The 25,467-nt window shown below is 37.8% G+C and overlaps 1 protein-coding gene across 5 annotated transcripts in view; it reads right to left on the bottom strand.

The window, feature by feature from the left end:
- The window catches only part of ROBO1 (roundabout guidance receptor 1), a 1,154,664-nt gene that overhangs the window by 787,415 nt on the left and 341,782 nt on the right, over positions 1-25,467 (bottom strand). Inside the window, exon 1 of one of the 5 annotated variants that reach the window (XM_054248985.2) lies at positions 2,670-2,801. The exons of the other annotated variants lie outside the window; for them this stretch is intronic. Within the exon in view, the coding sequence (XP_054104960.2) occupies positions 2,670-2,778 (109 nt within the window). The 5' untranslated portion in view covers positions 2,779-2,801. Of the gene's footprint in view, positions 1-2,669; positions 2,802-25,467 lie in introns of those variants that run through there. 5 annotated transcript variants of the gene reach the window in all.

Genomic DNA, 25,467 nt, shown 5'->3' with positions numbered 1-25,467 from the left:
CAGTAAAAATACATTCCCATAGACATTCGGTGTATACCAAGAGCTGTAACTTGATAGTCTTTGGAAATTAAAATTTGACTCAGATTTTTTTACTTTGGCTTTTTTTACTGCTATTTTAATTATCTTATACAACTATCCATTCATTAGGAAATTGAAGATCTCTCTAAATGTATTTCACAAATCCCACCAAAAGAATATCTGATATGTTGAATATGAGCTGTCCTTCAAAACTTGCTCATTTTTGGGAATCAATTTATCTGTGTCTCTAGCAAAATTATCTTAGTCGAGAAATTCACAGTCAATTGCCTCAGCTTTTCTCACTCAGACTCTTCATTGCAAAGGTCTGCACCCATGACTCAATTTTGTGTTTCCCAAAGATCTATTTGAATAGGAAAGAGTTGAAACCATGAGTTTGTTTCTGCACTGCCGCCTATTCTGATGTTTCTTTGGCATTGAAGATCACCACACAAATCATTATATGGTATACCTTATCGCTCAGTCACCTCTTACGAAGTCAGTTCATTTAAAAACATAAAATTGTATTTCTTAAAGGACAACTAGTTTATCACAATTGCTCCCATTCCTACCATCTCACCTCAGCCTGCAATTTTTTTCCAAGCATTATTTTGAACTTGGCAATTATCAGACTTGCTGTTTGTGGTTTGTTTCTTATCCTCTAAATACATTTATTTACATCCTACTAGAAGAATGATTTTGGGAGGGCCTACTTGTAAGGGTAATCTCTGTGTATCCTGAAATGATTCATTTTGAGTCTTTTAAAAATATGGCTCCAAAGTTTACTGAGAAACTGAAGTATAGGATTTTCAACAGCAGAGTTATTTGTTATTCTCCGAGGAAGTTTTGTGCAGTAGAAAGAACACTGAATTAGAAATCTACAAACTTTAATTATAGGACCGTGTCTGTAAATTATTAACTGAGTGAATGCTTCTGATCAAGTCATTTAACTTTTTAGCAGATCCGTTTCCTCATCCTTAAATGCAAATGGTTATGTCCATCCTTGCAGTATTAGGATTATTATGGATATATTTTCATGTACTGGACATAAAAACATAGACTTTTCAGGCAAAATAAGCAAAAAGTTATAATAAATCTTATGCACTACAGCTAGTAGATTCAAGCACAGGTGTGGGATAAATCTAATCAATATTGGACTTTGGAGTGTAATGAATTCCTTCTTCAGTACTCTCTAAGGGGGACAAAGGTTTGGACTTTTTGGTTAAAAAAAAAAAATTGAGTCAACCTGTATGTCCAGAGAAAACAAGGTCAGTAAGACCAATCATTTATTATTTCATAAAAGTGTAAGTATCAGACCTATAGACATACCCTTTCTGAATCATAAGAAGCAGAAAAAAAAGAGATAAAAGGAGAAAGAAATGAAAAAAAAAGAAAGGAGAAAGGAAGGAGAGAGAGAGGTGAGATCAAGATAGAGCAAAAGGGGGATAAAAGTCCAGTAACAATTTGGTACTGGGAAATTCGGTTGGAGGAAGAGCACGCTAAATCTCTACCTGTTCCAGATTGTATTGCTGGCAGACCCCATTGATCTCTCCACCACAGCTTTCCAACTTCCACTCAAATCAGTAAAGCAGAACACCAAACGGGTCTAAGTATGACTAAAACAAAAGTTATAAGATTAGCAACTAGTTTCAAGGTTATTTGGAATCTTCTTATTTTATTGGAGGAATTTCCAGTAATTTAAACTTAATGGTATGCCTTTTTTGAACATTCAGCGACATTTCAAAAAAAGCATTCCCTATCTCCAAACTGATTCCTTGGTCCATTTCTATGTCTCTCTTTTTTGAAGATATATATAGACAGTTATAGGACTTCTGAAGTTCTACTTTTAAAGGTCTAAGCTTAACACATGCGTGCGCGTGCACACACACACACACACACACACACACACCTTCCACCTGTGGTGTCCTAACTGTAGAAAAGACATTGACTATTCTTGCCAGTTAGTTCAGAAGCAGGCAAACATCAAATCCGCAGTCCTCTCCTGTAACACATGAGATATATTTAGCCCTTAAGACTAAAATGATAGCTTACTGTATTTCCTTTATACACTGACATATTTAATGATCAAATTGTAGAGGTCTTGCATTTCCATATGGAGTGAATAAATAAGTTAGTGACTCTAGATAGTAATATATTTATCAATCACCAATTGTAAAGTATCAACTTTTAAGTTATTGTAATCAGAGTCCCTGTAATATTTTCCATTTCTAACATATTTTCTTGTGGCCCTCAGAACAAAATGCTAAGATGCAAGCAATTTTATTACATATCTACCATTTGAATATCAACATATTTTAGCAACATATCTAAACTTCATGTTAAATTAAACACATAACCTTTGGATCTCTCTGCTCAAAGTCTTTACAAGTCCTAGGAACTCTTAGGGTTAACTAGAAAAAGCCAAACTAAACCCTTGCAGTAACATCCAGAAAAATATTGCAGATGTGTGGAGCTTAGAGAATGTGGAGCCCATTTATTTTGCATACACATTTAATATGCAAAATTATTTTTAAGTTCTAAAGCAACCTCTTGAAAATGCTAAGAACTGCAAAGCTACACAGACCCTGATGCATTCCTAAACATAATGAAGAAAGACAAAAATGCACCAAGAGTTAAAAACCCTGGTTACTCACGATTCTTTTCACCTTTCCACCTTGACCCAGCTTTCGTTCTGTCCGAGACACCCACAGGAGAAGTTATCTCAGCCATAGAGAGCAGCAGCATCAGTAACAGCACAGCCATGCCAGGTAAAAATAACCTATGTCGAGAGTTCTGTCACAGACGAACCTGAAGGCTTTTACTGGGAATAGAAACCTGGAGCCAATCCTGTCATTTTATTCAGCAGAAATGCAAAGATGCTCTTTTTCCCATAAATTTTTAAAAAGCAGGTATATTCTCATCAAGGCTTCTATTTGAATTATGCAGGCAATGTTAAAAAATTAGGAGAGATGTAATACCTTCCTTTATATATAAGCACAAATGTCAGAAGAGATAAGCTGACAGTTTTCTCTGGTCTTTCTGCAGCTACCAGTTCCTAACCTGCTCCTGCCATCTCTCACTTCTTCCATGTTTGTCAACATTTCTCATAACATGATAATAAGGAAAAGCTGTGATTTCAGCATTTTCCCATCTATCATTCTGTAGCACAGATTATAGTACTTGACAAAACCGAATATTTAATTTGGGCACTGCAAACACACCTCACTTCATTTCAAACAGAGGTGGTTGTTATGGAAAGAAAAAAAAACCAGACTTGTTCACAGAGCTCTAAGATTTAGAGAAAGGATTAGATGTATAAATATCTGCTGCTAAGACATGATAAAAATACCTCTGGAAAAGGGAGTGGTAAACAATCATCTTTCTTACTTAGCTTGTATTGTGGGATTTCTGCATTCAGAGAATACTGTATAAAGACAGTATGCCAAAAATATTCCAAATTCATGAAGGAGGCAAAATGTAATGTACATTGCACATTCAAGGATTATCTGCAATGCATCATAAACACTAGTTTTGCCTTGTAAATTCATGTTGGTATATTCCATCTCGCCTGTTTTCTGGAGAATGATTTTATTGCCTCATGAGCTCAGATTTTTTTTTTAGCAAATCAGACTTCTACGTTTAGCAATGAAGTCTGTATTGATTATATTAGCTATACTGGAACAACATAAGTTCCCCTTCTGTTTGGGAGAACCCCATTATAAAAAAATTATATATATATATATATATATTTCTTTTAACAAGCACATAAAGTTATTTTCAGATATTGCTAGACACATAATATTCTACAATCTGAGCTATTTCAACAATTAAATAGTTTACATGGCTGCCAAAATAAATTTTAAAAATATGTAACTGGTAATGTGCTATTTACTGTTAGTTCCCTGTTCTGCAGCAGAGTGAAAATAAAGTAAGGTAAAGAGCCAAATAGGTAGCATAAATGAGTGAAACAGGCTGGGTATAAGGCAAAAGGAATAGATGGGGATTTTGGCCAGGTGCAGAGAATGCTCTGTGAAAAAAGCAAGCTCAAGAGCTAAATAGGTAACATAAATGACTGAAACAGGCTGGGTATAAGGCAAAAGGGTTTGGTGGGGATTGTGGCCAGGTGCAGAGTATGCTCTGTGAAAAATGTAAGCTCACAAGTAAAATAGATAATATAAATGAATGAAACTGGCTGGATGTAAGGCAAAAGGGATAGGTGGGATTATGGCCAGGTGCAGAGAATGCTCTGTGAAAAATGTAAGCTCACAAGTCAAATAGAGAAACTGGCTGGATATAAGGCAAGAGGGATAGGTGGGATTATGGCCAGGTGCAGAGAATGCTCTGTGAATGATGGCAGCTGCCAGTAGACTTCAGTTGAATGTTACAATATGAGTTACAGATTCGAGATTGCTAGATATTTCCATTTCAAGAAGAAGCTAGAAATTTCAATTATGATAAAAAATCTCCTAATTTTTAAAGTGAAAGTAACACAATTTCAAACTTCTTAACTAGGCATAAAAGGTAGACCATTCTGAACCTTTTTCCAACCTAATTTTTGCAAATTTTCAATTAAAACTATGCTTTAAATGCTATATCTGATATTTTATTAATGGCAAAGATCCATAAAGTGAGCTTAATGGGAGAGGATTATATAAAAAATTATTCATCTTCTATGAAAAATCCAATGAAAATCCATATACAGTTTCTATGAAATCACAGAGGAGAAAATATCTGACTACCCAAAGTCATCAGGGAAGGCTTTTTATTTTTCTTCATTCATTCTATGAGCCATAAAACATAATCATACCAGGAAAGTTTCCATTCTCCAAAAAAGCATGAACTTCCAGACTGTCAGGTTTTTTTTTTTCTTTAATTTTCTCCTTAAAATACCTTTTTCCAATCTCTACTTTGTATAACCCTAATAATGTATAATAGCTGAGGAGAGGCTTATCTTCTCAGACTTTCCCAGGAATTTTTCATGGGAAAAATTTTCATTTTTCTCAGGACTTATTCACTAGGAAGTAGAGAACTTCCAACATTACATTAAGATTCTCTCTCTCTCTCTCTCTCTCTCTCTCTCTCTCTCTCCTCTCTCCCTCCCCCCACCCCGTGTGTGTGTGTGTGTGTGTGTGTGTCTTCAACATTAGGTATATAACTCATTGTGGGCTTCACTTTATTATATTTTCTTTATATTCCTAAATTCAGTAATGATTGCTGTCCATGAACAAAAATTATCAAAAGTTTGTTGAACTAATGGTACATTTTACTGTTATGAATATTAATTTCAGTTGATACATTTTAAAATCAAAATATGTCTCTTTGAAACACAACCAGGATAAGTTCTTTCATTCTCTGGGCACATATTTACTCGTATGTTGTCCTTTGTTTTCCTTGGTAATCAGTAATAGAAGATATTATAGATAAGTTTTTAAAAAAAACCTCATTACATTTATTCCTTTTTAGTTTGAGTCAATCATAATCATCAAATAAAAGCAATACTTTAGTCTGCTATAATCCATACTACACTAGTAAAAGCCCAACGCTTATATTCAATACTAATTTTAGGTCATATGTATTGAGAGATCACAAAGAGAGAGCCATTATAAATATGAGAAGCTGGATCTAGAAACACATTCTAAGACTAGCTTTCAAATCTGCAATTTTTTTAACATAAAATACTGAAGATTATCAGCAGATAGGTGTAGTCTGATCTAAAATCATGAATTGGTTCAAAGCCAGTTATTTGGCAGTCACATCCTAAATTGCACATGTCCAGAGCTATTTCAACTTAAAACATTAAGTCGGCAAACTGCATTTCCGCACTCTCTCTTCCTTCTTTCTTCAAATACTTGTTCCACTTGGCTGTGCAAACTCACTCTGGTCTGAGCCCAGGGTGTTGAGCAATCTCATTCTTCCTAGGTGAAACTGATCAGTACCATGATGTCACTAACCACGTAAATACTTCCTGAGTCAAGGAAGTTAATTAACATGAGTAGTTGAAAGCCTATGTAATTCATTAATTCAACAAATGTATTCTGGGCACCTAATGTGCCAGGCACTAGAACAACTGTGAACAATAGCAGTGAAACAATAGACATAGTCCCTGACTTCGTGGGGCTGATATTCTAGTGAGTAGAAATTGACACTATATAGTAACATCTTACTTTTAAACACATACTTTTAAATCGCATCTGTAATAATGTAAAGGTAAGATTTGCGGATATTATAATCATGGGACTTAATTTAAAGGTTATTTGAGAAAGTCATGCAGAAGCAGAGAAAGGAAGAATAAATAAGTTAAATGAAGCAAAAGTGGGAAAAGCAGAACGTGGGTGAAGTCAGACAGAAACCTTATACAAGAATTCCTCAGGCATAAAAGAGCTTGTCACATATTAGGATCAAAGAATAGCTAGAAATATAGGTAGAGACCTTTTCATTTCAGACCCTAGTAACTATGTTATGAACTTCATTCCGTGGTTTTAAGAAGCAGCAAATTTTGGCATTAAAAGATTCCTCCTCTTTCAATAGAATAAAAAAGTGTCAAAGTGGAAGCAGGAAGATCAGTTAGAAGGGCATCTGATTATTTAAGTGAGAAATGTATACCGGCAATGATAGAAATAAAAAGAAATGGAAAATGCATAGATTGGAAACATTTTAGGAGGCAGAAGCAATGATGTTGATTGGTGAATTACACATAAAAAGTGAGGATAAAGGAGCTTCACGGTTGCAGCTCGGTTTCTGGGATAAACATCTATCTCAGGACAGAAATATTTAAGCATATTTGGAGATCAAGGATGAAAAGAACTTCATGTTCCTTTCATTGGTAAATAATTTTCAAAAATGTCACTATCACTTCAGACTAGATAGAGAAGGAATGTGGAAAATTGGGTGAGAAAGAGAACAATTATATACCAACATGAAAAAAAACCACTTCAAATCTAGTAAGAATCAGCCTATTTGTCTGCATTCTTGTATAAGGAATATTCAAATTAACCACAATGGCTAAAAAATGGTAAGTGCATTTATAGAAGTAAGAGTTGTTAAATAGAAAACTAGTTAAGGACTACTGCAGCAGTCCAGGCAAGATATGATAAATGCTCAGAGTTGTAGTAGAGATGGAAAGAAGTTTAGATATGAAAGAGATAGGGGGGAGGACTCAAGATGGCGCTGTGAGAACAACCCAGGATTGGAGCTTTCGTTGAATCCGCAAAGAGGTGAGTCGGAGCTGCATTTCCAGACTGATCTTTGTTGCCCACAGAACGGGGAAACTCCCAAGCATAAAAAAGACATGGGACGCCAGGCAGTAGGTCTGCCTGGTGAAGCCGGCAGCCGGGGCGACGGCGGCCGGCCCTACCCAGCAATCCCCACAGGGCGCGCTTGTCCGGGTGCCCTGTTGAACCGGCAACCTGAGACTTGAGAGGGCTGGACTTGAGACTGAATGAGACTTGGACAGTAGGCCAGCCCAGGGGATTGCAGGGACAGATCGTTTGGGGTACCCAGTGGGACGAACAAAACCGTGATTTCAAACTATCCCTAGCAGATGGTCCGAGTCGCTCTGTGGGGGAGGGGCATCCACCACTACTGAGGCAACCCACCCCAACTGAGATACATGCCCACTGCTGACGCAGCCAGCCGTTGCCGAGGCAACCCGCCCCAACTGAGATACACGACCACTGCTGACGCAGCCTGCCGTTGCCGAGGCAACACGCTACAATGAAGAGACTCCACCGCAGGGCGTGGCGGAGACCACAGCAGAGCCTGCAGGAACAGGGCGAATCACACAACAGCAGGGCGGAGCCTCGGCAGCTAAACAGTGGCTAGTCTGCCTTCTAGCTGGGCAGGACACCTCATCGGACATCGAAAAATAAAGCCCGAACCCCCCAACACAGAGCATTTGAGAAAAAAAGGGTTTTTTTAATGAGCTTTGTTGCAGCAGAATCAAACATAGCAGCCTAACAGCCCTGAATGAACAACAGAGCTCACAGCTCAGCAATTGAGCTCCAAAAAAGTACAGACTGTCTCCTCAAGCAGCTCCCTGACCACTCTATATCCAAAAGACTGACATTTGGCAGGCATCATCTTGGGACAAAGATAGAAAAAGAAACGGGTAGCATCCCTCACTGTGCCACAGGGGCTAGAGGTGCAGCCCAGACAAGCAGGGCCTGGAGTGGACCTCAGCAGTCATACAGCAAAGGGGCTAGGCTGGTAGAAGAAAAACCAAGTAACAGAAATACTTCATCATCAACAATCTGGGTGTCCACTCAGAGACCCAATCGAAAAGTCAGCAACTACACAGATGACAAGCGGATAAACCCACAAAGATGGGAAGAAACCAGTGAAAAAAGGAGGAAAACACCCAAAACCAGAACAGCTCGCCTCCTAGAAAGGACCAAAACTCCTCACCAGCAAGGGAGCAAAGCTGGACGGAGAATGACTGTGATGAAATGATGGAATTAGACTTCAGAAGGTGGATAATGAGAAACTTATGTGAGCTAACAGAACATGTATTAAATCAATGCAAAGAAACTAAGGAACTTAAAAAAAGATATGAGGAAATGATAACAAGAATGGATAACTTAGAGAGGAATATGAATGAATTAAAGGAGGTGAAAAACACAATACGAGAACTTTGCAAAGCATGCACAAGTTTCAATAGCCGAATTGACCAAGCAGAAGAAAGAATATCTGAAGTCGAAGACCAACTCAATGAAATAAAACGAGAAACCAAGATTAGAGAAAAAAGCGCAAAAAGGAATGAACAAAGTCTCCAAGAAATGTGGGACTATGTGAAAAGACCTAACCTACGTTTGATAGGTGTACCAGAAGGGGATGAAGAGAATGAATCCAAGCTGGAAAATACTCCTCAGGACATGATCCAGGAAAACTTCCCCCACCTAGCAAGACAGGCCAACACTCAAATGCAGGAAATACAGAGAACACCACAAAGATATTCTGCAAGAAGAGCAACCCCAAGGCACATAATCGTCACATTCAACAAGGTTGAAATAAAGGAGAAAATACTAAGGGCAGCCAGAGAGAAAGGTCAAGTTACCCACAAAGGGAAGCCCATCAGACTCACAGCAGATCTCTCAGCAGAAACACTACAAGCCAGAAGAGGGTGGGGGCCAATATTCAACTTTCTTAAAGAAAAGAAATTTCAACCCAGAATTTCATATCCAGCCAAACTGAGCTTCAGAAGTGAAGGAAAAATAAAATCCTTTGCGAACAAGCAAGTACTCAGAGGTTTTGTCACCACCAGGCCTGCTTTACAAGAGCTCCTAAAAGAGGCACTACACATAGAAAGGAACAACCAGTACCAGCCATTCCAAAATCACACTAAAAGCTAAAGAGCATCAACATAATGAAGAATCTACAACAACTAACAGGCAAAACAGCCATTTAGCATCAAAATGGCAGTATCAAATTCACACATAACAATATTAAACCTAAATGTAAATGGACTAAATGCACCAATCAAAAGACACAGACTGGCAAATTGGATAAAAATCCAAAACCCATCAGTGTGCTGTGTCCAGGAAACCCACCTCACATGCAAGGATACACAAAGGCTCAAAATAAAGGGATGGAGGAAGATTTACCAAGCAAATGGAAAGCACAAAATAGCAGGAGTTGCAATTCTCATCTCTGATAAAATAGACTTTAAAGCAACAAAGATCAAAAGAGACAAAGAAGTCCATTACATAATGGTAAAAGGATCGATAAAACAAGAAGAGCTAACGATCCTAAACATATATGGACCCAATGCAGGAGCACCCAGATACATAAGGCAAGGTCTTAATGACTTACAAAGAGACTTAGACTCCCACACAATAATAGTGGGAGACTTTAACACTCCACTGTCAATATTAGACAGATCAACCAGACAGAAAATCAACAAGGATATCCAGGGCTTGAACTCAGACCTGGAGCAAGCAAACCTCATAGACATTTACAGAACTCTCCACCCCAAATCCACAGAATACACATTCTTCTCAGCACCACATCACACCTACTCTAAAATTGACCACATAATTGGAAGTAAAGCACTGCTCAAAAAATGCAAAACAACTGAAATCATAACAAACAGCCTCTCACACCATAGTGCAATCAAGTTAGAACTCAGAATACAGAAACCAACCCAGAACTGCATAGCTTCATGGAAACTGAACAACTGGCTCTTGAATGTTGACTGGGTAAACAATGAAATGAAGTCAGAAATAAAGAAGTTCCTCGAAACCAATGAGAACGAAGACACAACATGCCAGAACCTCTGGGACACATTTAAAGCAGTCTCTAGAGGAAAGTATATAGCAATAAGTGCCCATATGAGGAGAATGGAGAGATCCAAAATTGACACCCTATCGTCAAAATTGAAAGAGCTAGAGGAGCAAGATCAAAAAAACTCAAAACCCAGCAGAAGACAAGAAATAACTAAGATCAGAGCTGAACTGAAGGAGATTGAGACATGAAGAACCCTTCAAAAAATCAATAAATCCAAGAGCTGGTTTTTTGAAAAGATCAACAAAATAGACAGACCACTACCCAGATTGATTAAAAATAAAAGAGAGAACAACCAAATAGATGCAATAAAAAATGATAAAGGGGAAATCACCACAGATTCCACAGAAATTCAAACCATCATCAGAGAATATTACAAACAACTCTATGCACATAAACTAGTAAACCGGGAAGAAATGGATAAATTCCTGGACTCCTGTGTCCTCCCAAGCCTAAACCAGGAGGAAGCTGAAACTATGAATAGACCAATAACAAGGTCAGAAGTCGAGGCAGAAATTAAGAGCCTACCACACAAAAAAAGCCCAGGTCCAGATGGGTTCACAGCCGAATTCTACCAGACACACAAAGAGGAGCTGGTACCATTCCTTCTAAAACTATTTCAAACAATCCAAAAAGAGGGAATACTTCCCAAATCATTTTACGAGACCAACATCATTCTGATACCAAAACCCGGCAGAGACTCAACAAGAAAAGAAAACTTCAGGCCAATATCCATGATGAACATAGATGCAAAAATCTTCAATAAAACATTGGCAAGCCGAATGTAACAGCAAATCAAAAAACTTATTCACCATGATCAAGTAGGATTCATCCCGGGGATACAAGGCTGGTTCAACATATGCAAGTCTATCAACGTAATTCACCACATAAACAGAACGAAAAACAAAAACCACATGATTATCTCAATTGATGCAGAGAAGGCATTTGACAAAATTCAACAGCCCTTTATGCTAAAAACCCTCAATAAACTCGGTATCGATGGAACGTATCTCAAAGTAATAAAAGCTATTTATGACAAACCAACAGCCAATATCATACTGAATGGGCAAAAACTGGAAGCATTCCCTTTGAAATCTGGCACTAGACAAGGATGCCCTCTTTCACCACTCCTATTCAGTATAGTTCTGGAAGTTCTAGCCAGAGCAATCAGGCAAGAAAAAGAAATAAAGTGTATTCAAATAGGAAAGGTGGAAGCCAAATTGTCTCTATTTGCAGATGACATGATAGTATACCTAGAAGACCCCATCACCTCAGCCCAAAAACTCCTGAAACTGATAAGCAACTTCAGCAAAGTCTCAGGATATAAAATCAATGTGCAAAAATCACAAGCATTCGTCTACACCAATAACAGACTTAAAGAAAGCCAAATCAAGAACGAACTGCCATTCACAATTGCTACAAAAAGAATAAAATACTTTGGAATACAACTCACAAGGAACGTAAGGGACCTCTTCAAGGAGAGCTACAAACCACTGCTCAACGAAATCAGAGAGGACACAAATAGATGAAGAAACATTCCATATTCATGGTTAGGAAGAATTAACATCGTGAAAATGGCTATACTGCCCAAAGTAATTTACAGAATCAACACTATCCCCATCAAGCTACCATTGACTTTCTTCACAGAACTGGAAAAAAACCACCATGAACTTCATATGGAACTAAAAGAGAGCCCGCATAGCCAAGTCAATTCTAAGCAAAAAGAACACAGCGGGGGGCATCACACTACCGGATTTCAAACTATACTACAAGGCTACAGTAATCAAAACAGCATGGTACTGGTACCAAAACAGAGATATAGACCAATGGAACAAAACAGAGGCACCGGAGGCAACACTACATATCTACAACTATACAATCTTTGATAAACCTGACAAAAACAAGCAAGGGGGAAAGGATTCCATGTTTAACAAATGGTGTTGGGAAAACTGGCTAGCCATGTGCAGAAAGCAGAAACTGGACCCCTTCCTGACACCTTACACTAAAATTAACTCCAGATGGATTAAAGAATTAAACATAAGACCTGGCACGATAAAAACCCTAGAAGCAAATCTAGGCAAAACTATCCAGGACATAGGAGTAGGCAAGGACTTCATGAACAAAACACCAAAAGCATTGGCAACAAAAGCCAAAATAGACAAATGGGACCTAATCAAACTCCACAGCTTCTGCACGGCAAAAGAAACAGTCACTAGAGTGGATCGGCAACCAACAGAATGGGAAAAAATTTTCGCAGTCTACCCATCTGACAAAGGGCTGATATCCAGAATTTACAAAGAACTCAAACAGATTTACAGGAAAAAAAACAAACAAGCCCATTCAAAAGTGGGAAAAGAATATGAAAAGATACTTTACGAAAGAAGAGATTTATGAGGCCAACAATCATATGAAAAATTGCTCATCGTCACTGGTCATCAGAGAGATGCAAATCAAAACCACATTGAGATACCATCTCACGCCAGTTAGAATGGCGATCATTAAAAAATCTGGAGACAACAGATGCTGGAGAGGATGTGGAGAAAAAGGAACACTTTTACACTGTTGGTGGGAGTGTAAGTTAGTTCAACCATCGTGGAAGACAGTGTGGCGATTCCTCAAGGCCTTAGAAATAGAAATTCCATTTGACCCAGCAATCCCATTACTGGGTATATATCCAAAAGACTGTAAATCGTTCTACTATAAGGACACATGTACATGAATGTTCATTGCAGCACTGTTTACAATAGCAAAGACCTGGAATCATTAAAATGCTCATTGATAATAGACTGGATTGGAAAAATGTGGCACATATACACCATGGAATATTATGCAGCAATCAGAAATGATGAGTTTGTGTCGTTTGTAGGGACATGGATGAATCTGGAGAACGTCATCCTCAGCAAACTGACACAAGAACAGAAAATGAAACACAGCATATTCTCACTCATAGGCAGGTGATGAAAAATGAGAACACATGGACACAGAGAGGGGAGTACTAAACACTGGGGTCTATTGGGGGGAAAAGGGGAGGGCCAGTGGGAGGGGGAGGTGGGGAAGGATAGCCTGGGGAGAAATGCCAAATGTGGGTGAAGGGGAGAAGGAAAGAAAAGCACACTGCCATGAGTGTTCCTACGCAACTGTCTTACATGCTCTGCTCATGTACCCCAAAACCTAAAATCCAATAAAAAATTAAAGAAAAAAAAAAGAAAGAAAGAGATAAAACTGGGCTGTGTGCTGTGTCTCAAGCCCATAGTCCTGGCACTTTGAGGCTGAGGCAAGAGGATAGCTTGAGATCAGGAGTTCAAAACCAGCCTGGACAACATGCAAAACCCTGTCTCTCCAAAAAAAATACACACACACACACACACACACACACACACACATACACAAATTATCCGGGTGTGAGGGCCCATGCCTGTAGCCCCAGCTACTAGGGAGGCTGAGGGTGGATGACTGTTTGAACCCCAGGAGATCGAGGCTACAGTGAGCCGTGATCCCACCACTGCACTCAAGCCTGGGTGACAGAGTAAAACCCTGTCAAAAAAGAAAGAGAAAAGAAAAGAAAAAATCAAAGAAAGAGAGACAAAGAAACAAAGAGAGAGAGAGAGAAAGAAAGTGAAAAGAAGGAAAGAGAAAGAAAGAAAAATAAAGAAAAAGAAAGAAAGAAAGAAAAGAAAGAGAAAAAGAAAGAAAGAGAAAGAAAGAAAGAAAGAAAGAGAGAAAGCTAAAATTGATAAAGCTTGTTGTTGCTTTGGTATGAAAATACACAACTGGAGAGGAAACAAGATGGCCGAATAGACACAACTCTCGTGCACAACACCCAGCGAGAGAGAGGCAGAAATTGAGAGATCTCCTAGCTCCAACAGAGGTACCAGGTGCATTTCAGTGGGTCTGGCTGGATGGTGAGCAAAGACCAGACAGTGCAAACCAAGGCGGGGAGGTGAGCTGCTTCATCCAGAAAGTGCATCTGAACCATGAGTTGGAGGCTTCCCCTCTGCCACCCTGGTGCAGATACAGTGCTTCCCCCAAAGCCTCAGCAATCCACAGAACAGGGGATCTTTGCCAGTCAAACGCTGGAAATTACAAGCCCAGAGTTGAATAATAATCCAAGACATTGTCCCAGACTGTTGCACAGATCTAAGCAAACGCATAAGCCTATGAGTCGACCGGGAGAGCCTGCAGACTGACCTACTGCCCCCTCCCACTGCATGGAGAGAGAGGGAACTGAAAGCCAGAAGACGGAGCAGCTGGGCAGGCCCCTCCCCCATGACTGGAGAGAGAGGAGGCTGAAGAGGGGAGACAGAAGGTGTGGCCGGGTGGGTCTCTACCCTCCCCCACAAATCCCAGGGGGCTGAAGCACTAAGTCTAGTGGGTTACGCAGCCAGTAACCCTGAATGATCCAGCTCTGCAGAGGAAAGGTGCAACCACCGTTAAAGAGGCAGGACTAATCTTCACATTTTAGCAAAAAACACAGAAAGCTTCTGCAGCAACAGGATGGTGTTCTTGACCACCCAGCAGTGCCTCCAGGTCAGGGGAATATGCAGGCCTAAAATCCCAGTGTCAACAAAAATGACACAGGAAGCTGACCTAGTAACCTGAAGGAGTCCCTGGAAACCCAGGAGCGCCTCAACAGGCAGAAAAACAACCTCATTAAGCAGCTCTCTGAGATCACAGCCAGGTAAATCCATGAAGATGGGAAAAAAATAGTACAAAAAAGATGAAACCATCAAAGACCACAACACCTCTTCTCCTTCAAGGGATCACAACTCCTCAACAACATGGGAACACAGAATGACTGAGAAAGAGTGCAACAAATTGACAGAAACCGGCTTCAGAAAGTGGCTAATAACAAACTTCTGAGCTAAAGGAACACGTTATAACCCAATGCAAAGAAACTAAAAACCTTGAAAAACAGTTAGGCAAAATGCTAACTAAAATAACCAGCTTGGAAAAGAACATAAACAACTTAATGAAGTTGAAAAACACAGCAGGAGAACTATGTGAAGTAAACACAAGTTTTAATAGCCAAATCAAGCAGAAGAAAGGATATCAGAGACTGAAGATCAACTCAATGAAATAAAAAGAGAAGGCAAGACAGGAGAAACAAAGAGTGAAAAGAAATGAACCAAAGCCTCCCAGAAATATGGGATTATGTGAAACGACCTAATCTATGCTTGATAGGTGTACCTGAATATGACAGGGAGAATGATTCCAAGCTGGAAAACATATTCCAGGATATTATCCAGGAGAACTTCCCCAGCCTAGCAAGGCAGTCCAACATTCAAATCCAAGAAATACAGAGAACTCCACAAAGATATTCCTCAAGAAGAGCAACCCCAAAACACATAATGGTCAGATTCACCAGTATTGAAATGAAGGAAAAAATGCAAAGGGTAGCCAGAGAGAAAGGTTAGGTCACCCACAGAGGGAAGCCCATCAGACTCACAGTGGATCTCTCAGCAGAAACCCTACAAGCCAGAAGAGTGGGGGCCAGTATTCAACATCCTTAAAGAAAATAACTTTCAACCCAGAATCTCATATCCAGCCAAACTAAGCTTCATAAGTGAGGGAGAAATAAAATCCTTTAAGAACAAGCAATTACTGAGAGATTTCATCACTACCAGACCTACTTTACAAGAGCTCCTGAAAGAAACACTAAACACAGAAAGGAAAAAGTACCAGCCACTGCAAATGCACACCAAATGGCAAATACCAAAAATACAATGAAGAAACTGAGTCAACTAATGGGCAAGAAAACCAGCCAGTAATAAAATGGAAATTCACACATAACAATATTAACATTGAATGTAAACTGCCTAAGGACCCCAATCAAAAGACACAGAGTGGCAAACTGGATAAAAAGTCAAGACCGTTGGTGTGCTGTATTCAGGAAACCCACCTCATGTACAAAGACATGCTTAGACTCAAAATAAATGGATGGAAAAATATTTACCAAGCAAATGGAGAACAACAAAAAAGCAGGGGTTACAATCTTAGTCTCTGATAAAATGGATTTCAAATCAACAAAGATCAAAAGAGAAAAAGACGGGCATTACATAATGGTAAAAGGATCAATCCAACAAGAAGAGCTAACTGTCCTACATATATATGCACCCAACACAGGAGCAACCAGATACAAAAAGCAAGTTCTTAATGACCTAAAATGAGACTTAGACTCCCACATAATAATAGTGGGAGACTTCAACACTCCACTGTCAATATTAGACAGATCAATGAAACAGAAAATTAACAAGGACATCCAAGACTTGAATGCAGAGCTGGACCAAGCAGACCTAATAGACATATACAGAATGCTCCACTCCAAATCCACAGAATATACATTCTTCTCAGCACCACATCGCACTTCCTCTAAAATTGACCACCTAAGTGGAAGCAAATCACTCCTCAACAAATGCAAAAGAACAGAGATCATAACAAACAATCTAGTAGACCACACTGCAGTCAGATTAGAACTCAGGATTAAGAAACTCACTCAAATCCACACAACTACTTAGAAACTGATCATCTTGCTTCTGAGTGTCGACTGGATAAACATGAAATGAAGGCAGAAATAAAGATGGTCTTTGAAACCAATCAGAATGAAGACACAACTTACCAGAAGCTCTGGGACACTTTTAAAGCAGTATTGAGAGGGAAATTTATAGCAATAAATGCCCACATGAGAAACAAGGAGAGATCCAAAATTGATACCTTATCATCAAAACGGAAAGAGCTAGAGGGGGAAGATTAAAAAACTCAAAAGCTAGCAGAAGACAAGAAATAACTCCAAAACCAATGACAATAAAAGCCAACATAGACAAATGAGATCTAATTAAACTTCAGAGCTTCTATAGAGCAAGAGAAACACTCATTGGAGTGAACCGGCAACCAACAGAATGGGAAAAAAAATTTGCAATCTACCCATCTGAAAAAGGGCTAATATCCAGAATCTACAAGTAACTAAAACAGTTTTACAAGAAAAAAAAAACAAACCCATTCAAAGGTGGGCAAAGGATATGAACACACACTTCTCAAAAGAAGACATACATGAGGCCAACATACATATGAAAAAATGCTCATTATCACTGGTCATTAGATAAATGCAAATTAAAACCACATTAAGGCACCATCTCACATCAGTTAGAATGGTGACCATTAAAAAATATGGAGATAACAGATGCTGGAGAGGATGTGGAGAAATAGAAACACTCTTGCACTGTTGGTGAGAGTGTAAATTAGTTCAACCATTGTGGAAGACAGTGTGGCGATTCCTCAAGGATCTGGAAATAGAAACTCCATTTATAGCAATCCCATTTTGGGTATATACCCAAAGGACTATAAATCATTCTATTATAAAGACATATGCACATATATGTTCATTGCAGCCCTGTGTACAATAGCAAAGACTTGGAACCAATCCAAATGCCCATCAATCATAGACTGGACAAAGAAACTGTGGCACATATGTACCATGGAATACTACCCAGCCATAAAAATGATGAGTTTGTGTCCTTTGTAGGGACTTGGATGAATCTGGAAACCATAATTCTCAGCAAACTGACACAAGAACAGAAAACCAAACACTGCATGTTCTCACTCATTGGCAGGTGTTAAACAATGAGAACATGTGGACTCAGGGTGAGGTGTATCACATACTGGGGGCAGTTGAGGTGGGGGATTAGGGGAGGGACAGTGGGGGTGGGGAGGGATAAAAGGGGGAGAAATGCTGGATGTAGATGAAGCGAGAATAGAGGCAGCAAACCACCTGGTTACGTATGCACCTATGCAACAACCCTACGTGACCAGCACATGTAACCCCAAACCTAAAGTAAAACAAATTTAAAAAAATAAAAACGCAGCTATAGCTATTATTTATAGACAGTAATGCTCATCCATGTGCACCACTAGTTGTTACTTCTTGATGTAAGGCATTTCCATATCATATTTTGTGGAATAATGTACTTGCCTTGAGTATAATATTCTGAGCACAACTGCAGATGTTAAAAGAATACATTTATTCCCATGGCACTTTGCAAGTGGCTTACACAAACATTGACTCCATTTATCTTCCAATCCGTGTTGTGAAGTTAGGCTGGTCATTCAAATTTTCTCAGTTAAAACATTAACAGCAACAAACACACTCTAATGTTTGAGAGTTTAAAATACTTTTCCAACATGAAATATCTAGATCAGAAAATAGCAGAATATGTGTTGGTTTTAAAATATTTCCACATACATTGCTACTCCCTTCTTCAAGAAGTGGATCTTAATTTCCATCTTCTTGACTGTGGACTAAGATTCTATTGAGAAGAGGGTTGAAATGATGGTGTGATTCTGAGGCTAGGTTGTAAAAGACATTGGGATTTTCTTTCTGCTCTCATTCTCTCCCTTTTTGATCATTTGCCCTGGGGAAGACAGCTACCACATTGTGAGAAATCTCTTGCAGCCTGTGGAGAGTCTCACATAGCAAGAAACTGAGGTTTAGTCCAATGACCGGCAGGTAACTGAGGTTTGCTGACAATCATGTGAGTGAGTTGATGGACTAAGATGACTACAGACCTGACTTACAGCTTGATGGTAACTTTCATGAAATGCCTTAAGCCAGAACCTCTCAGCTAAGCTACTTCTAGATTCCTGATCCTCGGAAACTGTATGAGATAATAGATAATTGTTGTTTTAATTGCTGAATTTTGGGGATAATTTATTACATAGCAATAGATAACTGCTATAGCCTGGATCATAAGTAACTACTTACTCTTTTCATCCCAGCTGCTTCCAAAACTGTGGTTATGATTCCCACGTCAGCTGGAGGCCATGATTGCAATTATAACTTTAATCAACATCACCGAGAATCTCTTTTACATCAGAGAGGTCAAGTAAAAATGTACTAATATGGGGGACACAAACTGCAGAACTGCATCATAATCAATCCTGTAAATTTGTTTTGCTGGATTAGAGAAGCATTTTTGCGTGTTTTTAAGTGAGACATTTAGCTCCCAGCTCACACAGTTCTTAATACTTTCTGATTTTCTACTCCGGCCAGATGGCTATGCATGTTTAAGTTATGGTTCTGATTTTAGAATATGTTATAACCAGATTATTACAAAAATGCCCTCTTCACAGCACTGCACACATTGTAGATCCTCAGGCAATATACAAACAATTCACTGATACGATATTCACCTAGAATGAATGGTAAATAAACAGCATGCTGAAGTAAATACTATGAATTGTTTTCTTGTGTTTTTACTTACTCTAATAAGCTCTACACCTATCTCTCGTACCTGCATTGGCACTGATGCATTTTGTTTTATGGCTTATGAAAGAGGATTTCCCACTCCTTAGAAGCCTTCCACTTATTGTTACTTTGGTATCATATTTGTGTATCAATAGTCTTATAGCACATTAGAGATGAACAAGAACTTAAGTCCCATTGCAATTACTTTTCTATCGCCCAAACTGGATTCAGCAGATTTGATGTATAAAGATATATATGGCCTGAAAATAATTTGGTAAAAATGAATTTATTGTGTCCCTAATGCCATGATCAATGAAAAGATCTTTAGCCATGTTTTCCTTCCACTCTTTCCACCATTAATTAGAACAGTTACTTATATATAGTCTAATCATTTTTAATTGGATGAATAAATTAACAAGAAAAAATAAAGCAAACTGTTTTAAGCAAATAACATTAACACTGTTTATTTAAATTGGGCACCAAGGTGTAAAGCAGGCTACTAGCAGGCATGAAATTCTTTTAGTAACTATACAAGAGAAAGATAGATACATACATAGATGGGTAGATAAATTGTAACACTGTGTTGAGTGGTAAACAGATATTCAGATATTAGACATAACCATGCCCAGAAATTCATGATCATGATCATGCTGACCAGATAGTAAGTAAACTTAGAAAGATAAATAAAATACAAATAATTCAGATTCTATAAAATTAAATAAATACTTAATTCTAAAAGGGTTTGCAGAATGTATTCGAAATCAGATGTGCATGAGAAGTTCTGATTCAAGTAGAACTCAAAGTCCCCATTCATCAAGGATGAATGATGACTAGTGTTAGAATTTTCAGTACAGGAATAAAATGATGAAAAAGACCTAGGTGTGCATTTGCAAGCCATGTCCAGAGGGCCATGTGTGGCTGGATCTGACAGCATTTGCAGAAAAATCTATAGTGAATTATGTTAGTTTTATGTAACGCAGGACAATGACTTGAGGAGTATGGAGTTGAGTCTAAGAGCAATGGGAAAATTGTACAAGTTTTGAGCAAGTTTGAGAGAGAGGAAGAACCCAGCCACTATAATTAACAAAAAGAACAGTACAGTATCAGCAAACTGATAGGTGCTTAATGCTTAATTAGATAAACAAGATGATCCCTTGGTCATGTATCTAATTTTCCCCTCTTATACACTGGAATCACTAGCTGGAGTATCAAAGGTGCCCCTGCCTTCAATATTACACATTCCACCCTCCAGAATCTGATGAGTCAGTTTTTCAAGCAGAGCCTTCGGTTCTGTCTGTGTAAAAGAAAATCTACACATTTGACATGTTCAGAAAGATGTATCTTTATATATCAAATTGGCTGAACCCAATTTGGGTGAAGGAAGATTGCAATTGAGATTTAAGTTCTTGTTCATCTCAAATGTGCTGTATAATACTATTGATTACACTAATATGATGCCAAAATGACAATATGTTTTGTTTGAGAAACTAAAGGGTGGTGATAGCTCAGCTTGTGACTGGTGAAAACCACTCTCAGGATTGTCCTGGGTTCCTCATGCATGCAGAAATGTCCTTCATGTGAAAAAGCCTTATTTTGAATCCTAAGTCTAATTTACTACAGAAAGATGCTATGAGAGGGTTTGGGTCCACTGACGACAGGAAGTGATGTTCATCCAGACACTTCCTGAAAAAGTAATCTGAAAAGGAGACTGCAGAGATTTAATACGTAGTCTCATAAACAAACCACAGTCATAAACCATAAGCCATAAGCCAAGTATATCTAGCTTTTGAGTTTGAATATTACTGATTTGGATTTTTATTAAATGAGTAATTTTAAGGAAAACTCTTTGAAGACTAACATTTGGAATTGGACCTTAACATCATTTCATAAGGCAAAAATATGTATGTAAGATATTGTATATACACACACAATATACAGTGCCTCTAGGATTTTTAATTCTTGTTTATGAAACTGACTTCTGGCTTTCTAATAAGCTATTAAAAAACCTGATGGAATTAGCAGAAAACGAAGTCTTCTCCTAGAACTTAAATAGAAATAACTGTGATGCTAGAAAGTGCTACTTTGTCTGACATATAATTTTATTTAATTCATCCTATGAATATCATTATTTTCCTACCTGCACAGGTGTTTCAGAATTCATGAAATTCTGCACTTTTAGAACAGTAAAAGTCAAATACCTAATTTTATCATTGACAGGAAATATTAAAACATTTATATACAGAGGAATATTACATAATGTTTGCCAAAAAAGGATGCTTTATTTAATTTTCTGCTTAAATAAAAGTAAACTAGAGAATCTTGAATCCATGTTAGTACAACCTCCCTCCAATACATTTCTTACAAATGAATACATAGTCTACCATAGCAAATTTAGTTTTTCATTAACAAATGTGGATTTTGTGATAACTTAACGTTGATAATTTCTTCAACATTATTGTCTAGGACCGTGAGTGAGGCCATTGACCAGGATGACATGTGACCCTGAAAGGTTTATGGTAATGTCTGCAAAGGTGATGGTAATACTTCCTGTCATCCCAAATGTTCATTTATATGTTGCTTTGGAGATTCTCCCATGAAGAGGTCGAGTCTTTTTCAATACTACTTGAATCTGAGTTAGCTGCATTATTTGCTTCACCAATAGTATGCAGTGAAAGCAATGCATCTAATTTTTGAGGTTGGATCTTAAGAGAACTTATAAGTCAAAAAATAACAGATCCTGGTGAGGTTGCAGAGAAAAGAGAATGCTTACCGATGAGAATGTAAATAAATTCAGCCATTGTGAAAAGCAGTTGACAATTTCTCAAACAACTTAAAACAGTTACCATTTGACTCAGAAACCTCATGACTGAGTATATACCCAAAAGAATATAAATTGTTCTACCATAAAGACACATGCATGCATATCTTAATCTCAGCACTATTCATAATAGTGAATAAATGGAATCAACCTAAATGTCCATCAATGGTAGGCTGGATAAAGAAAACGTGGTACACATACAGTATGGAATACTATGCAGCCATAAAAAAGATACATAATGCCCTTCGCCAACAACTTGGATGGAGCTGGAAGCTATTGTCCCTAGAAAAATGATGCAGAAATAGAAAATGAAATACAGCATGTTCTCACTTATAAGTGAGAGCTAAACATTGAGTACACATGGACACAAAGAAGGGACCAGTAAATACTGGCGCCTATTTGAGGTTGGAAGGTGGGAGGAGGATGAGGATTAAAAAATGACTTTTTGGTTACTATGCTTACTAGCTGTGTAATGAAATAATCTGTGTAACAAACCCCCATGACACACAATTTATCTATATAACATTCCTGCACATGTACCCCGATTCTAAAATAAAAATTAGAAGAAAAAGAGAGACCTTACAGCCTCTGCTTTTGCTCTAATGGAAATCTGCCTGGAGACTGCCACAAAAAGAATCTGTTCTATCCTAGTGCAGGTTGAGAGGCTGTGGTGGAGAAGAACCCAGGCACAGGAGGTGATAGTCAGCACCAGCTGCTGGATGTGAGCAAAGCAACAATGGACTTTCCAACCCAACTCATAGCGGCAGTCTGGTTTCTGCAATAGGACTACTTAGCTCGCATCTATACAAGCTCAGCTCTGTGTCTTCACTTCTTTTTGCCTAAGTTTCCTGCTCCATAAAATGAGGGTAACAATACTATCTGATTTGTTGGATAATTGACAATATTAAATGCAGGAATGCAAATAGATGCATTAAAATATTTCTGATAATAAAACAAGTTCTAATAAAATGGACAAAATGTTAGTGACTAATATTATTGTTGTTGCTGTTGCTGCATTTTTGATTATTTGTCTTTTACAGAAAAGGAAACCAAGACTCAGTAAAACTAAACATTTTGCACAAAGCCACATAGTTATAAAACTACGATTCAGGGCCATATTTATTTGTTCTCAAGTCCAAGTGATTAACTGCTGCACATTTTTGTATCTACTTTGCAACTCTGATTTACTCTGGGATAGTTGTGTGGCATCAATTATGGTCAATTTGTTCAAATATATATATTTTATGCATATAATATATATATTTTTAGGTATTATTATACATCAAATTTATGCATTGCATATTTTATGTATTTTGTCCCAACTGTACCATTTAATGTTTTACTACAAAACAGAATAAGAAAGGGTATAGAATAGCAAAAAATAGAGATTTTTTTTTTCTAATGAGTGTGGAAATAAGAATGGTCTCATGAGAAATGAGAGCTTCGTTTAATTCCAAGCACGTTCCTCTGCTGGAATTGCAATTCATGTGAATTTTAACAGATGTCATACCTAAGTTCTCAAACTGTTATAATCCATTTGCACATTCTCAAACAGAGCAAAAGCAAATATGTGTTGGTGCAATATAAAAGTAGAATCAGGAGCACTTCAGCTTTGCTCATTTTTATTTTTGTGGTACACACCTCCCACTCACACGGAATTCTCCCATCTCCTTCTTTTCTGATTGCACTGCTTTGAGTTCAATTTATATTATCTCTGGAGTGCAACCCATCTCTTGATACAACTTTATTTAGTAGATTTCCACTACTGTATAGAAAAAAATTCCTTGTCGTGCAGAAGATAATTATTCACTCTGCTCAAACATCTGATGTATCTTGAAACATGGATTCTAGTGGAACACTCAAAATTAAACAGAATTAATCTGCCATGTTAAAAAGACAGCAACCATAACTATAAATTACATTTTTAAAAGTTAGCAATTTGGTTTTACCATTCATAGACTAAGAGGTAGTCTGAACATAGATGGGATTAAAATGGGAGTCAACCTCACCTGTAGTAAATAGAAAGCCAACCCTCCTCAGAAATGAACAACCTAAAGAGCTATCAAAATATTTTATTTTTTACTGCTAAAGAAACTTTGAGTTATGCATTGACAATCTTCACTTTCACTTCAAAGTGTAAATATTCATAGGAAGTAGTGACATGTTAAATTATAATTGTTACACTTTCATGAATTGTGAAATCTCATGAGACAGCTTTATGGTGTTTTAGGCCTGCATTCAGTTCCTGATGATGCCAATTATATAAATAAATAGGTCCATATTTATCTATTGGTAGGTCATTCCTCTGAGCTGAGCCTTTATGTTTTCACCTGTGAAATGCACAGATTGAGAATGTGTGACTCATCAAATTTTTGTTTGACTCAATGGACTGATACATGGCATATGATTTATGACTGTAAGTCAGCATATCAGTACATTTTTATTAGTTTTACTAACAGTAGGCCACTGAAAGATTTAGTATTTAGCATTACTGTTGACAAATATAAACTATAGCTTTCCCAGGAAATCGACTGGAGATTCACAGGTATATGTGCTAGGAAACCTCTGGGGAAGACTGAGAAGGAGTGACATAGGGATTCAGATGAAGAAGATGAGAAGCACATCATTTTTCTTTTCATAATTCTTCTATCTGCCCATCTTAACCTACAGTTATGTTCATAAGACTGCCCCTCTTAATTGGTTAAGGTACCACCCAGACATTCTAAATGCATGAATTTATAAGGGTTTGTTCCTATAAATATTTGATGTTTTGGACATATTTACTCTTGAAGTCTTTTCTCTTAAAGACGTTGCTAAGACAACATTTATGGTAGCTAGATGGCTGCATGTGGTAAAGATTCAGTGCTTAAATTACAGTTATTTACTTATACTCTAAGCAACTAAGTTAAATATATTATTTTTAATTGTAGAAAAATATTTTTCTACAATTTACTTGACCTGGGAAAAGGTGACTGAGGTACTCAGCTCTCTAATCTAGATTAGTCAGAGATTTCCTTCAAATTAACCATGCACAAAGTTATTCGCTAGCTCTACACGTAATCAAACATTTGAGACTGTTTCACACTGAATATGTTGAATCTCTTGCACACATAATATT

Source organism: Callithrix jacchus, chromosome 21 (genome assembly GCF_049354715.1).
Source record: "Callithrix jacchus isolate 240 chromosome 21, calJac240_pri, whole genome shotgun sequence".
In the NCBI taxonomy this organism is placed as follows: Eukaryota; Metazoa; Chordata; class Mammalia; order Primates; family Cebidae; genus Callithrix; species Callithrix jacchus.
This window is presented reverse-complemented; position numbering and strand designations above follow the sequence as displayed.